Raw genomic sequence first — 17,205 nt, forward strand, 5'->3', positions numbered from 1 at the left:
TGCAGACTGTGTATTTGAAAACAAGAGGATTTCGACGGCGGTGAAAGGACATGCACTTGCATTTGTTAGAGTTGAGCATCATCATCCACTGGGAGCACCAGTCTTGCACATGGCGCAGGTCTGCCTGAAGGGATTCTTGGTCAGAATGGTTAGTCACTGAGCGATAAATGACGCAATCATCGGCGAACAAGCGGATGTGACAACAGACATGCTGGGGTAAATCGTTAATGTATATGAGGAATAACAAAGGACCGAGAACAGAACCCTGTGGGACGCCAGAGGTTACTGGAAGCGGGTTGGAAAGTTGGTTATTAATGACGACGGACTGAGAGCGATCGTGAGGAAAGCTTTAATCCATGCAATTATGTTCGGATGTAGGTTCAACTGGGAGAGTTTAAGAAGCAAGCGTTGATGAGGTACTTTGTCGAATGCCTTAGCGAAATCTAGGAATATCTAGGAAGGAATTTAGCCGAGACGTCATGGCATGCGAGAGGAGGACACACTCACGTTGGTCAGAAGCCTGGTAGTCAGCCGAGTGACATACAGCCTCCCCTACTTCAATCCCATCAACAGCGAGGTACAACAGGCGGACGTGATTCTACGCAAAGCCTACAAAACCGCACTCCACCTTCCTGACAGCACTTCAACCGAAAAACTCCTATCCTTAGGACTGCACAACACTTTCGATGAATTGAGAGAGGCACAACTAGTCTCCCAACTGCGCAGACTACAACAGACCCCATCTGGCAGGGAGCTCCTAAAGAAACTGGGCCGCGCCGATCAAATTCAAGAGATACAGAGGACAGAAACAATCCCGGATAAATATCGCAACACACTAAAAGTAACGCCAATACCCCGGAACATGAATCGCAACCTACACAAAGCACGCAGAGAGGCAAGGGCTGAATGCCTACAACAGACATTAGCACCCCAAGAAACGACGGTATACGTGGACGCAGCCACATACACCAGAACAGCGGGGCAGCACAACAGCAATGGGGTAACAACGGTGATTGACTGGACCCTACGCGAGATCAGCAGTGCACCACTACAAGACTGTACGATAGTCGAGGCTGAGGGAGCGGCCGTCGCGCTAGCGGCAGCGGAGGGCTATCGATCTAAACGGTCTCTAAAAATCCTTACAGACTCACAAACAGCATGCCGTAACTACCTACGCGGCAGAATAGGGCACAGAGCGCTCCGCATACTCCGCTCTGGGGACCACATAACACAACGACAAACAAATGAAGAACCAATCAGGCATAGTATGGACGCCAGGACACGCGGGAGTAACAGGGAACCAAGAGGCGGACAGGATAGCTCGAGGGTACACTTATTACCGAGCATCCAACATAGGCGACCTCGAGGGGAGCGAACCTGTACCCCAAGATTATTCGGCGATACTAAATTATTACAAGGGCTGCAGAAAGCGGTATCCACCACCGGACAACTCCCTTAGCAGAGAGGACTCTGTCGATTGGAGGCAGCTACAGACGGGCTCCTACCCGAACCTACACGTACTCAACAAAATGTATCCAGCACAATACAATGACAAATGCCCTTGGTGCCAAGAACCCCCCACGCTGTACCACATCACGTGGGCATGCCAGAGGATAAGCGTGGTACCAGTGATAAAAATCCCCGAGTGCGGAGCAGTAGAAGGGAGTGCTCTCCAGCGATCGCCGGGTCGACCAAGAAGGTGTGATTCGGCGAGCAAAACTGGCAGCAGCATCCAGCGGAGCCCTGGACTAAGGGCAACCGACCTTTGAGCAAGATGGACGAAGCCATCTCAAAACAGCCGTATACAACCGAATCTAGAGCTAATAAAGTTTTCACTCACTCACTCACTCACTCACTCACTCACTCACTCACTCACTCACTCACTCACTCACTCACTCACTCACTCACTCACTCACTCACTCACTCTCTCTTTCTCTCTCTGTCGAACAGCCGTCGGTGTCGTATTTGTAGTTGCCGGCACCGCACGTCGGAAAAAAAATGGCAGTGGCTTACGTCGGCTATGCCAAGATATAGGTAATGAAAGTAGGCATGCGACACAGCTGGCGAAGCGAGCGGACGTGAGTGCGACGACGAGGCAAGCGGTGTGACCAAACGGCGGCGGTGAGGCGCGCGGTGAGACGTCATGCTACATGCCGCGGCGAGCGCGCGGCGTTCTCCAGCAGCGGCCGTTGCTACACAAAGGCTCAAGGTCGGTCTCTGTGCCTCCACGGAGCACCGCCACACCGAAATCGCAAGTTCGTGTCCAATGTAGCTTTCGCTACAAAACTCTGTCATGCCAACCATTTGCTGCAGATTGTTCCAGATAGTGTAATACCGTTCAGCGTTTCGAGCAGCATTAACTAACTAGTCAAGTTAGAGAGCTTGATATTCGAACCGGCAACCTATTAGGGGGGTTCGGGTTTCCACGGAGGTGTGAGACAGTTAGTGCAACTTCCTTTTCTCAAATCCAATTTTCGTTTCGTTCATTACGGCAGCTCTTTCTCTCTTCTTTCACTCTCACCTACCTTTCTTTTTTTACGGTAGGGTTCGGGTGTCCACCAAGATTTGAGACAATTACTGAGTTGTCTCCTCTCCTCAAAAATGCGTTGCGTTCAAAGCTGTTTCCAACAGAGAAGGCGTCGCGCTGAACGGACGAGGTTGTTCCGTGGACTCCTTGGCAGCGCTGCAACACGCTGCCGCATTTCAGTCCTAACGGCGAAGCTTGAGCGTCTTCCCATTCTTTTTCTCTTTTATGTAATAATTCCCCCAACTGTGTGTGCGCGAAAAACAATTAATGAACAGAAATCAAGGCTAGTTCGGTGGCCATCAGTTCAGAAGCCCATTGGCTTTTGCCGCCGCTCCTAACTGGTTCTCCAGCCAAAGCGGGTTTTCCGGGTGTGTGCAGAACAGCGCCGCCATACCATGAGATAAAAGTTAGCCACATGCCGCAGAAGAGGCAATGTGAGTCGTGCGAATTTGAAAATATATGGCTGAATTTGCTGGGTTGATATGAGTATTCGACTGCAATCACTTTAAGATGACCCCTTGCTCACTGTTTAGAGCCTTGTTCGGTGCGGCGAACACTTTCTCCAATAATTTCTGCTGCTTCCTCTTTCATTTTCAAATTGGGCCGGTTCGAAAGAAGATATAATTCGAAGAAAACGAAGCTAGGCAGCATGCCATTTTCACGTGGAGAACAAGAAGTAGAAGAAGACGCCATCGCCTCCTTCGCCTGGTCTTTCAACCTAGTGCTAGTGACTGGATTGCTCTCCGAAGAAGACTCAGGCGGAGATCTCCATCAGCGTGAACGTAAGCAGAGTTCACTACTGTAGCGTCGAAGAGCAAAGGAGACAGTCTCTCTTTTGCCAGCAACGTCGTGAAAGTGCCCTTCTAGTTCGTGCCCGCCTGGCTTCCGTTGTGCCACAGTAGGCCTAGCGCGCACGGCTGTTTGAAAGATTAATGCAGTAAAAAAAAAAAAAAAAACAGAATACCCGCAGGGTATTCACCCAGTTGGTGAAGCGTAAACATGTAAATTGCTTTTCTGGTGAAGTTAAGTGCGAGCCTGGTTAATGCATTATACGGTTAAGTTGTGGATTTATATTATGCGGTTGCCCGGGTTCGTAGAACGCATTGCGTGGGCCCGCAGACATGCACTTTTTTGGCTCCAAAATACTGAAGCACGAGCAACGTTTCACGGGCAATACTCCTGACTACTTCGTTTAACAACTGAATATTTCAAACAAAAATGTCTACCTACTGATGTTCTCGCTTTGAAGTCATGCGAAAGCTGCCTTTTTTGGCGTATTTCGTGCCTCACACTTCATCACTACCGCAGGAGAATGCCGCGACGATCTGAGAACCGCCCACACCAGCCAACCGCCTGCGACAAGAGCAAGGTGTCGCGACGATGTGAGCATGTTCCAGGACAGCCAACCGCCTGCGACGAGAGCAAGGATTTGCGACGATCTGAGCATGTTCCAGGACAGCCAACCGCCTGCGACGAGAGCAAGGATTCGCGACGATCTGAGCATGTTCCAGGACAGCCAACCGCCTGCGACGAGAGCAAGGATTCGCGAAGATCTGAGCACGTTCCAGGACCGCAAACCGCCTGCGACAAGAGCAAGGTGTCGCGGCGATCTGAGCAGTGCCCAGGACTGCCCACTGCCTCCGACCAGGGCAAGGATTCGCGACGATCTGAGCATACTCCAGGACAGCCAACCGCCTGCGATGAGAGCAAAGTGTCGCGACCATCTGAGCACTGTCCACGACAGCCAACCGCCTGTGACGAGAGCAAGGTGTCGCGACGATCTGAACACTGCGCAGGACAGCCAACTGCCTCCGACCAGAGCAAGGTGCTGACGACACATGGTGTCTTCAGTCCAGAGGTGCGTGCGAAACAACTCCGCGCAGAAGGAAGCATAGGCGTGCAAAGTCTTCACTATCACCTGCAAGCTCTGCACAGCGTTCGATTTAAGACAAAAAGGAATATGATCTAAGGTCGTTCAATAGCGGCAGTAATGTGAGCAAGTGAATGTTTGTTAACCTGCGTTTGTATGCTTCAGTGTTGAGAGCTTGTCCATCGAAACAGAGAGAGAGGAAAAGATCATGCTGTCGGCTGGCCAGGACCAAGCTGTCCTGTTTCTCTGCAAAAAGGGCGACAAAATTGCTGACAACGGAGGTTAACAGGAAGTGTTATCAGAGAGTGAGAACACTCACCCGAGCCTACCCGATCTACTGCGGCGCTCACAGAAAGCGTGTACTGGAAGTGTGTGCACAAAGACTGCCCAGAAATTGTGGGCACATACACGAAGCTACTCACGTCTCTCGGTACATACTCGGCTATGTTCTGTGGTGTGCCACGCAAGTGTTAAGAGAAAGCGTTAAGAGAAAGTGTGAACACTTACCCGAGCTTACCCGACTTACTGCGGTGTTCACGCAAAAGTGTCTATGGAAAATGCGGCCACTGATCAAAGCTTACTCCACTTACTCGGTAGTTAATCGGGTTTGCTCGGCGAAGCGCCGCGCAAATATCGAAGTGTTAATAGATAGTGTGGACACTTGCCCGAACTCTTGCGAGCTACTCGGTAAAACGATGACGGTAGTAACTCGGGTAAGTCCGGGGGAGCGACTCGCAAGCTACACCCAAATGGAGGAAGATCGGGTAAATTCTGAGGCGCGTCGCGCCATCTGGACGAGAGGCTGCTCGAGAAGAGCAACAGGGTCGCACAATTCCTTTGGGTGCCTGTGACAGGAGCCGCCGCCTGGCGGTGCCGTGGCGCATCGCTTAACCGCTGCGCCACTGCGGTGGTAGTGGTACATGAGGACTCGCCGCCAACTATGAACGTTAAGTAGACAATAACCAATTCTGCTTATATGGGCATTAACCGACGGAGTTTCTTATGACATGCGGCTGGGTGAGCAACGCGATTTACACCAACCACAAGCGTACAGTAATGGACAAAAGTTTGCGGGATGTGAATTTGGGGGAAAAATTATTTCTGCTCTGCCTCAGTAGACAGGCGGATTGTATTTTTGTAGCAGATGGAACCCGCATGTCTCATCACGTTCCTTTGCATTTCCGTGACGCGCTGTGATTGACCTCCCCGCAATAAATTTTTTTCGCGAATCCGCATCCTGTAAACTTTTCTCCATGACTGTACGAACGGAAAGAGCAGTAGTGCACAATGCTTTCGCATCCAGAACGCGTCAGCAAACATAAGTGGCCCTGGTAGTTTCTTAAAATCAGATTTTTGCGTACTTATGCTGCAGAGTAGTACTTGCATCGGCGGACACCAGAAAATATGTGAATAATGTTACCTAGTTTGCCGCTTAATGTATTTGTAATAACATTTTAACTAATACAATTGGACACGTAGTTGCTATTAGAGATATGTAGCCAGTTTTTGGTGACAGGTTTATCACTTTTTTAATATAAAAAACGCGCGTCCCTTGGCCGCTGTGGCTCGCAAAAATTTTCTCATTTCTGGTAGTTACGTCAACTGGAGGAACTGCTTTGCGTTTAGGCTTTTGGAAAGCGCATGTATTTCGGCACGGTGTGGTCAGAATTTGTTGGGCCAGAGCGCTGAGAGTTATCGCGTTTTCAAAATTCTAGAAATTTATATGACACTAACGGCTGTCAAGAAAGCTCTATTGGCAACTGGTTGCCCAACCGTAGTAGGTAAAACGTTAATTATCGGCCATTAATTAATAATCCAGCTAGCTAACGTTATCTAGCTATTTAACCCTATTCACCTCTTTTCTGATGTCCGCCACCGCCGCAGAAGCCATCTTAATAACTAAAAAAGCATATTTTTTGAATTTGGGTTGTGGGCTTCCCTGAACCACTTGGTACACCCCAGTTTATTCGCAGCAATTTCTCTCTTTGCAGCAGTGCGACGAAAGGTACGCGTATGCAGTCGGCCTGAAGCCATGGTATCGAATGAGTTCCCGCTATTTCTCTTGTCGCCTTTTTCCCGCTGTTGCCTAGCAGTTAACATCCTTTACACTTCGGAGCAAGGCGTTCATACAACCTGCACAGCGTGTCGCCACGCGTTGTATCTCCCTCGCTGGGTCCCATCTGTTCTGGTGGAGCTATGTTTTGTGTATCTGATTAAGAAATGCCAAAGCATGAGGGCGTCTACGCCTGCATAGGGAATGAAACTCGCGCAGCTATAAAAATTAATTAATAACCGCATGACCGCAGACATAGGGAAGTTTCATGTATAGAGATTCGAGCAGGCCCTAAAAAATGAAGGTAGCCTAAAAGTTGTAAAAACCAGTAGTATGCGTAAAAAAGCAAAGAGGACAATGTCGCTAGCATTATGGACAAGATAGTTAAAGTATCCGAAGTGTTCTATGCAAACCTATACAGAAGTCAGAGTAATCAGAACGTTAATGATCGAGGCAGTAGCGCCGAGCAAAGGGGCATTCCTCCAGTAACAAAAGAGGAAATAAGAAAAGCCTTAGGAGCAAGGCAAAGCGCGAAAGCAGCTGGTGAGGATCAGGTAACAGCGGATGGGCTGAAGGACGGATTTGAGATGGCGAGAGAAACACTAGCCACCCTGTATACGCAATGCCTTACGACCTCGAGAGCACCAGAAGCTTGGAAGAACGCTTATATTATCTTAGTTTATAAGAAAAGAGACGTAAAGCACTTGACAAATTACAGACCGATCAGCATACTGCCCATCGCCAAAAAAAAATATTTACTAAGGTAATCACTAATGTAATAGAGAAAATCTTAGACTTCGATAACGAAACGATCAGGCAGGCTTTTGTAAAGAGTACTCCACAATAGACCATATTCACCCCATAAATAAGGTGATACAGAAATGCGCGGAATATAGCCACCTGATTTATACAGAGCCTTCATTGATTACGAGAAAGCATTTGATTCAGTGGACATCTCAGCAGGGATGCAGTCATTGAGGAATCAGATTGTAGAAGATCATTATTGGAAAATATAGTAAGATATCTGAAACGACTGCAAAGCTACCATAGTCCTCCATAAAGCCAGCAATAAAATTCCAATCACGAAGAGCGTTATGCAGGGAGACACGGTCTCGTCAATGCGATTCGCATGTTTACTGAAGGTATTGCGAGGCCTGAATTGGGAACTGTTGGGAATAAGAGTTAATGGAGGACGCCTAAGTAATCTGCAATTCGCTAATGGCATTCCCTTGAGGAAATGAACTGCAAAGCATGATCAATGAGTTAGACAGGCACATCTGAACGGTGGGTCTAAAAATTAACGTAGAGAAAACCAAAGTAATGTTGCAAACCATGTAGCAAGGGAACATCAGTTCACAATCGGCAGCGAGGTGCTGGAAGTGGTAAGGCAATACGTCTACTTACGGCAGGTAGTGACCGGTGACCCGCATTATGACAGGAAATTAGCCAAAACACTAAGGCCAACAATAAGAATTGGGTGGAGCGCTCGTGGCACTGAATGGCCGTTTACCAATATTTCTCAAGAGAGATGTACCTTACCAGTTGAATCTTAGAGCTCACCAATGGGACAGAAACGTGGATTCAAACGAATAGGTTTCACCTTAACTTAAGGACAATGCAGCCAGCTATGGAGAGAAAAATGATTGGTGTAACGTTAAGACATCGGAAGCGGACCGAGTGGGTGAGAGAACCAACGCGGGTTAATGACATCCTAGTCGAAATCAAGATGAAGCAGTGGGCTTGGGCAGGGTATGTAATGCGAAGGCACGGTAACCGCTGGTCCTTAATGGTAACGGAGTGGATTCCTAGCGAAGGCTAGTGTGGCATAGGGCGGCAGAAAGTTCGTGGATGAGGTAAATAGTTTCGGGGGCTGGGATGGCCACAGCTGGCAAAGGACAGGGTTAATTGTAGAGACATGGGAAAGTGCTTCGACCTGCAGTGGGCGTAGTCAGGCTGATGGTGATTATAGTGGTGATAAAGATCTTGTACAGGGGGTATAAAATGCCCTCAGCCGTGACACAGCGCCCTGGACAAGCGCATTATTCAACGGAGAGTTCTTTATGAATGCGATGTGTGGCTTATGACAAGACTGAAGCATAGCAATCAATATATCCGCAGGTCACCATTGGTACTCTCGCAGATTTATGCTATTAATTCTCATACACGCACCCGATTGGATTTCTGAGGCAGTATTAACTATTCGGTGCTAGCGTAGGACAAACTTTTTAAGCAAGAATATGTTGCGCATCGGAATATTGGCCCATTTCTGTGAATATGTTCATCACAGTATCTTACAATATTTCACAGTTCCTTCAAAATTAAAGTGATCTTCACGAAAGCCGGACTTCGTAGTGTAGCGTATTAAAAATTCCCCGATGCGCCTGCTTTATTCTTAGGAAACCGCGTTTGTACCGTCCCTTTGCATCCTCTGCCCACTGCTGATTCGGTGGGTAGCCGCTGCGTCGCACGGCCGCCAAAATTCGCTCACTGAAAGACAGCGCTCGGGGATAAAAGACAGCATTGTTTACCTGTTACTCAAACCGACAGAAGAAAAACGGTACGGCGAAAATTCTTCCGGGTTTGAGTTTTCTTCACTCTACATCAGGGCTCTAATATTGTTAATGTGGTACCTTCGCTAAGAGACCCGTTATTTTAGGGTATTCGCAGGGAAGATATCGGTGTTTAACAGAGTACACTATGGGGCCAGTTGGTCAAACATAATCTGAACGAAAAAACGTAGCGTTGAAACAGGACATAGAAAGATGAGGACAAGACGGGGCTACAACTTACAAATGAAAGACATTGATCAACGAAAGACGCAGCCCTTCTCGAGCAATGACACCCATGCGCAAACTTGAAAGAACGGTAAAACTATGATAATGTAGAAAAATCCGGTAAAAGAAAACGAAATGAAAAGAGGAGGAATAGTCACCTCTCATGAAGACTTTTGTACAAACATTAATTGCTTCTTAGAAACTTTCTTTCGTTTTCCATTAGGCAAATAGATGGTGTGCTAATGCACGTGTCGCTACTGCGTTGTGATATTTCATGAGCTTCCAAGATTTCCCTCGCCAATTGATCTTTACCCCTTCCTAAGACCTTCGTGCGGTTCAAAGAGGGAAAGCAACCTGTGCAGCTCTTGCAATGCTTTGGCAAGTGGTCATCAGTTTGCTGACGAAGCGAAGATCCATGTTCAAACATGCATGCATCTGAACGTGCATCTTCGCTTCGTCAGCAAACTCATGAGCACTTGCCAAAGCATTGCAAGAGCTGCGCAGGTTGCTTTCCCTCGTTGAACCGCACGAAGGTCTTAGGAAGGGGTAAAGATCAATTGGCGAGGGAAATCTTGGAAGCTCATGATATATCACGACGCAGTAGGGACACGTGCATTAGCACACCATCTATTTACCTAATGGAAAAGTAAAGAAAGTTTCTAAGACGTACTTAATGTTTGTACAATAGTCTTCATGAGCGGTGGCGATTCCTCTCTTTTCGTTTCTTTTTCTTTTACCGCATTTTTCTAGATTATCACAGTTTTGCCATTTTTGAAGTCTGCGCATGCGTGTCTTTGCTCGAGAAGGGATGTGTCTTTCATTGATCGATGTCTTTCAGTTGTAAGTTGTAGCCCCGTCCTGTCCTTATCTTTCTGTGTCCTGTTTCAACGCTACGTTTTTTAGTTCAGATTAAGATATCGGTGGCTTGCGCTCTTTTTGCCAAGTCTGTGGAGGGAAACTGTTTCTTCGTAGGAAATAGCGTTGGTGCAGAACTGTTATTCCTTACACGTGGAAAGCATGAATTAAAATATGCTTAAAATTACATTTCCAAGCTGCCTTATATACGTTTGAAGTAAAAACAGCAGGAATGACTGCAGGTGGCATGCAGGACTTGCTGAATATCAAAGCAAAGGCAGTCAACGAGTCGCGTTTCATCTAGAATTGAACTCTTCGCTCGACACTTTTGTAGTCAGTCGATTTGTGGACGAGTAGGGGTAACTTTTTTATGGACCATGCTGCATCCATGTATTCTACAGGACAACATCTGAAATGCATGATTGGTTGGTTTAGGGGGTTTAACGTTCCAAAGCGACTCAGGCTATGAGAGACGCCGTAGTGAAGGGCTCCGGAAATTTCGACCACCTGGGGTTCTTTAACGTGCACTGACATCGCACAGTACACGGGCCTCGAATTTCTCCTCCAAAGAAATTCAACCGCCGCGGCCGGGATCGAACCCGCGTCTTTCGGGACAGCAGCTGAGCACCATACCCACTGAGCCACCGTGGCGGCTTTGAAATGCATGAGGTGGGGCAACTATCAAGCGTTTACTTTTTGTCTGCATTAACAACTGACGCCACATATTACAGTCGTGTTTCGGTACTCAGGACATCTGTTGACGACGATTTTAATCTAATCGTGCGATTTCTGCTTGTACAGTCAGTGCGATAGAAAGCTTATTTTTTGGCTGCTCGCGTTGACAAAACTGTTCAATCTTGAGTGTTTGATCCAATAACGATGAGTTGGGTGAATGCTCCGTTGAAACCCGGCCGCAGTGGGATTGAACCACACCTTTCCTTATGTTTTTCCTTATGCTGTTAGCGCTTTACAGGTAGGCATGGTTGTCCACTGATAACAGGGTAACTGAGCAGCAGACGAGTTACACCATATATTCTTTCAAACGGAATGATTGCATGCTCAAGATGAGAAAGTTCTGCGTGCTGAAGACCCGACATATTACAGCATATCTGAAAACTCCACATTTTCCTCTTGTTTTAGATTTATTAAAGAGGCTGCAAGTTGTTTGTTGTTCGAGCGCTAAACCATTAAAAAAACTTATTTGTTAGAAAAAAAAGGCGCCCTCTATTCACGGCTTTTATGAAAATCACCTGAAGGCCTCTAATCATCATTAGCCCGGTTATTGCCTTTGTTATAGAGCCAAAATGTGTCAGCACTAACTAAACCTCTCCAATTTTTGAGGCAGATCCTCAAGCAAGACTGACATTCAAGGAGTGTAATAATTATTGCCCTCCACCTCACACCTCCACAGCTCAGTTCATGTTAATCTAAATGGCACGTAGTCCGGGATTTTATTTTTATTTTTTCTGCCGTTTGATATCTTCGCTGCGGAACGCTTGAACTGTCACGAAATTCTCACGCAGGAAAGCCACCAGCCCGTCGCACCGACGTCGAATTCACTGGCGGGCGTACTGGTCAGTACGACTCTTCTTTTTCGTAGCCCTAGTGCAGACACCTTATAAAAAGCGCTTTCAATTGAGTGAATCCTCCCGTCTTTTGATTAGAAATGGAGCGCAGAGAATTTCGGGAGACGTTAAATGCGTCTCAAAGATTCTTGGAATCTTTGAGACGCATCCCTTAACCGCAAGGACCGCTCGACGTCGCCACGGCTGACGGTCACGGCCGTTTAGCCTCGGCGACCCACTGTACATTGTACAAGTGAGTCCCTGGAAATTCTTAATACTGTGAAGACCTCTTATAGACTACTCTCAAGAAGGTGATGCTAAGTCGTACTGTCAGGCGAACAAAATTAAGCGATGCAAAGGCGTTGGAAAACTATTTTTCAGCGCCGTAATTTGAGCCAATCGCCTGAAGTGCTTGTTGTTATGCGGAGTTGTGTGTGATCCATCTGGTGGTAAGAATACAAGGCAAATGCATTGCGAGGCAGCGCTGCAATATTTTTTCATGAATACACGCAGACCTAAAAACGTTTACACTGTTAATGTATCTAATTTTCCCTGGATGTACTATCGCTCCTGTTGAGTACGACTTGTAGTTTTCAGTATTCTTATTTTATTTTTTGTATACACCCCATAACCATGTACTGTAAATATGAAATAAACTGCATTTGATTTGAAAAAAAAAAGATGTCTCAAAGCGTTTTCTGCACTTGCTTCGCTCAAGCTCCGGTGGAAAGTGCCAATCATAAATTATGTTCGAATATGCGATGAATTATCAACAGCAGGAATAATCAGACAGAGAGCTACGTATGTCTTAAAAGATACGTACATCTTACAATTTCCCGGCGCAGTGGCGGCCTTTGCGACAAGCCACCCTCGCAAATGACCGGATATTTCTGAGTAGGAAACATTCCCAAACGCTGAAACCCATGAAGCCATCTCTTGACAAGAGCACACCTGATGTGAATCAATAGGTGCACCTGATTTTGACGTCGTAGCTTTTCTTTTACTGAGATTTAATTGCCCGGAAAATGTATCGAAAATCGCTATACCGCGATCAGCAGCAGGAATCTCTCCATTTTTCTTTGCATGCACAGTTTCACATCTTGAATAAACAGCGCGAACGAAGACGAGCACAAAAGACAAGAAAATGGACGACACTGCGCTCACTAACAACTGAGGGTTTATTGCTGATCACACAAGTATAAATACATAGATGTCGGCAGTTTCACAGCCTGTCACAAATATTCTCTCTAACAATACGTTTTGCTGGGCAAGTTGAAAGTAATTCTCATTGTGGACCAGCGCAAAACGGGCAAAGGACCAAGGAAAGAGAAGACGACACGGGCGCTGTCTGGCAACTGAAATTTTATTGAAAAAGCACGTGAAATATATAAGGTACGAAACAAAAACAACAAAACAAAAATCAGAACCACATCGAAGATTACACATCTTTGAAGCTTATTGCATCGCTATGAACACTGACACGTGTGTTGCAAAGCCATCCGTGGCGTTGCAGAGAAACGAGATAGCCTTCATCGATAACTGTCTTACATCCGCAGTGTAATCTTCGATGTGGTTCTGAATTTTCTCCTTTCCTCTTATTTTGTACGAGATAGTCGGCATTCATTGTTTCTGTTTTTTTTGTACGTTCACACCATCTGAAAGACCGCGAAACATGGGTAGAGCTTTATAGCGAGACACAAAACTTTTACATACGATTTAATATATTTATAGGGTCAAAGCGTGACGTTTTGCCAGACATGCAGCAATTGCTCCTAAAATAATTATCTCGCAACAATCTCTAGCGCAAACATTCTCTAAACTTTGCATTCATAAAACAAGTACGCATTACTAAAATAACGACATAGTTGCATTAACTAAGGACGCCAGATTTGATTCAGCTGCTCAGTGTTATGGAAAATGCAGTGGGGATGATTTCGCCATTTTATTGCGAAAGCAATACTGCTTGCACTTTTCTGCCATTGATGGAGGTTCATCCTTCGCTCCGGCGGAGATGCGGCACGCTACCATGTGACCGCGTGACATCACGACAAGAGGACACGACAAATAAATAAATAAAACCCAATAGAAAATTGGTAGAGTAGGGGAATCGAACCAGGGTCTTCAGAGCGCAAGACGAGCACGCTACCACTCCGCCATGGCAGCTCTTCTTTTGCTGTCTTTATCGATGGGTTGGAATGAACACAGAAGCGTCCAGTAAATACGGTCTCTTCGTTCACTCCCATATTCCTCCCTTCCCGTTACGGCGAGGTTCAGGTGTCCACCGAGATATGTGAGACAGAGATACATTTCCTTTCCTCAAAAACCAATTTACGGACGAGCAAGGCGTAGAGCCGAACGGGCGATGGCGTTCTGTGGACTCGCTGGCAGCGTTGCAAGGCGCTGTTGCGATCCACTCTTAGACGCGAAGCTTGACACCTTAACTACACATCAGTGACTCAAGGAGCAACACCGCGCTTAACGCTTTCGCCTCACAGCGCTTTAGGTAAACAAAGTGCCCCCCTGAATTTTTGCGGCTGCTTTCCCGTTTACAAAGTCTCGCATCGGAAATTTTTTCCTCTACATAAAAAAGGCCAGAGCGGTCAATTTTCAACTCAGTTGTAGGAGACATAAAGCGGCTTATGTCACCCAAATATTAAGTTGACACGTTTATTTGTTTGAAAGGTAGGGGGCGCTACGCATTGAAATATCGAGTTTTTCCGGGTGTCGTGCATTCCCTTACTCTTGCCTAACCATTGTACAGTATTACAAGCAACCGCATTAGTTTACACTGAAATTAGTGCTAACTGCTGTTTTGTTTTCCACCGTTTTTTTTTCCTTCATTCATTTTTTTGTCCTAAATCTTAAGGGAACTAATGCTCTGTTTTTGCAGCCCCGCTTTTACTTTTGAATTACCAGTAATGCGTTGCTGTTTTCTCGCAGTCACCATGGTCTCGCTGTACTCAGCTTCTATCTCCGCGGCGTGAGCAAGAACCTGCAGCCCCCCGCACCAACATCGTTATAGCAGCCGTCGCCATAGTACTCCTCGGAATTGGCCTGCTGGTACTCTTCGCATTTATTCGTGGCTGGCACCACCATACGTCCCCACATTGCGTAGAGCCTGTGTGCAAGGAATTCTCCAAGCTCATTGCAGAAACCGTTAACCATTCCATCGACCCATGCGTCAACTTCGATGCGTACGTGTGTGGCGGCTGGCGGGCGAGGCGGAAGTATTCGGTGCACTCGGAGCTTGTCTCCAACGCCCTGGACCAGATGACGGAAGCTGTGATCAAAAATACCGATTCCCTGGTCGCCGGTCAGAACCTCCTGCAGAAAGCAAGCCTCTTCTACCGCTCCTGCGACGTGCTCTGGCGCGGAGAGCGCGACGAGCTCCCCGTAATACGCGAGTGCTTTCGGCGGGCGGGAATCGTGTGGCCACGCCGGTCGCCGGCACCAGACGTGATGCGTACTTTGCTCAGCCTGAACATCGACTTCGACTGGGCCGTAATCATCAGAGTGTGGCAAGTGGAACAGACGCTGTGGGTATTCGTGGCGCCCTCTTTCCACTTCGCGGCGGAGGAGCAAGGAAGGATGCGTGGCCTGGACGGAAAACGCCGCAGCTTTGAATTCCTCCGAGCGCAGTTCTCCGAAGGTGGTGTGGAAACGGCTGTTACGTTTGAAGAAGCTAGAGAGCTGGAAGAGTCTCTTTTTCGTCCTCTTGACGACGAAAGAGCCCACAACAAAGCGGAAACGTTGTCTGCTGCTAGCCCATACGTAAATAGATTGAGTCAGTCACTGGCGAAATTCAACATTACCAACGTGTCCATATTTATGACCTCCAACTTGAAGTACTTCACCAAATTCTTCGACCTCTGGAAAGAATTGGGCGATGATAAGACACATGTTTTCATTTCGTGGATGGCGGCGAGGTACGCCAGCCTATTCGCAAATCATGACTTAATATCTAACTACTACGGCACAACAAATCAGGACGTGATTAAATACCAGCACGGACGCCTCTGCTATCAGCTCCTGTACATGTATCTCGGTGACTATCTTTTCGCTCCATATAATGCGGAGGTCTTTCAGAGTGGCTTGCGTCAAGATGTGGAACGCGTCGTCCTGGCGATCAGAACCGAGTTCGCCGCCCGCCTTGCCTCTAAGCCACCGTTCTCTAATGACTCCACTATGGCCATTCGATGGAGCTCATTGGACACCGTCATGAGCGCACTGACCAGAACGATACCCCAGGATGAAAACGCAAGCAGTGAGGCTAATTCGCTGCTTCCGGACATGAACACATCGCTTGTCAGAAACTGGGAGGCTGCATGGAAAGCGTCGCGGATAAGGACCAGAAATTCGGTGCCGCGCACTCTCGGCTGGTACACAATGTACAGGTTATCCGCCTATTCTCACTGGGACGACGACTTCGTGCTCGCACCGTATGTCCTCTCGTTTCCCCTTTACCACCCAACCCTCGTGGACGCCGTGAAGTACGGGGCCCTAGGAGCACACGTGGCCAAGGCGTCCGCTGACATCGCCATTGTTCACTACCGCAATGTCAACGCAACGACCGGGGCAATTAGAGAAGCCCTGAAGTGCGCACACAAGCAGAACGCCGCAGATAAGTGGGTCGCACTGTCCGAACTGGCCTCCTTGGATATTCTGGCGGATGCTTTTCAGGCTCACGGCTCCCACGGCACCCTAGAGGGCACCGACCACATGACCGCGACGCAGCTGTTCTTCCTTTCCTGGTGCTTCATTCGGTGCCGCGGATATACCGAGAGACTTGGCGACAAATGCAACGCGGCAGTGCAGCACGTCGCTGCCTTCAGCTCAGCTTTTTCATGCGCTGGGGGCAAACCACTCAACCCGAAGAAAAAGTGCGTTCTCTTCTAGAGCGGCCAACAATAAGAGCCGCCCAGTGCACTGCATCTTTGCCGCAGCATCGCTTAGGAATCTTGTGTTTTATGTGAAAGTGCTTCATATTTGCCTTCTTTTCTGCTTTTGTTATCACTGTGCGTGTACGGCCAACATGTATGAGTGCAGTGCACTACGCTGCGCCTCTCCCCGAAGCACCTGTGGGCATCCACAACGAAAACATGCCGGCTCTGATGTCCGCTGATCCGGTCACTGTTTGCATCACTGCGGAGGATGAAGTATATAATTGTGGTTTTCTATGCAGAAACATTGAGCTCGTTCTGTTGCTACTTGACGCGAGGGCAGTCTTTTATCCGCTTTCATTCGAGGCCATCTGCATCCTTCTGTAAAGGTACGCATGCAGTTCGAACGCATCCACTTGTAGAACAGAATTCTGAACCAAAGCTGGTGTGAGGAAGCAATTCCATTGAATTGTTACATTACATTTTTACGGTGTTCTTGAAACGACGCTTTGTGAACAGTTCCTTAACCCCTTGCACCAGGAGACTGGAACGAACGGTGCGAGCTGACAGCGGCGCCTCTGTGTTTTGGCCGTACAATCGCATTCTCCTCTATGTTATTGAGCTTGGTTGTGCTCTACGAAATCCACTTCTGAAGGGACAAAAAAATATAAATGACTATTT

At 47.5% G+C, this 17,205-nt stretch overlaps 1 protein-coding gene across 1 annotated transcript; it reads left to right on the plus strand.

The window, feature by feature from the left end:
* The first annotated feature begins 3,839 nt into the window (after positions 1-3,839).
* Positions 3,840-16,540, plus strand: LOC149326714 (uncharacterized). The gene is made up of 2 exons (XM_089564655.1): positions 3,840-4,385; positions 14,585-16,540. Exons 1-2 carry the CDS (start codon positions 3,840-3,842, stop codon positions 16,538-16,540), a joined length of 2,502 nt encoding a protein of 833 aa, XP_089420781.1.
* The last annotated feature ends 665 nt before the right edge of the window (positions 16,541-17,205 follow it).

This window comes from Amblyomma mixtum, chromosome 10 (assembly GCF_055824585.1).
Source record: "Amblyomma mixtum isolate Tamu chromosome 10, ASM5582458v1, whole genome shotgun sequence".
NCBI classification, from domain to species: Eukaryota; Metazoa; Arthropoda; class Arachnida; order Ixodida; family Ixodidae; genus Amblyomma; species Amblyomma mixtum.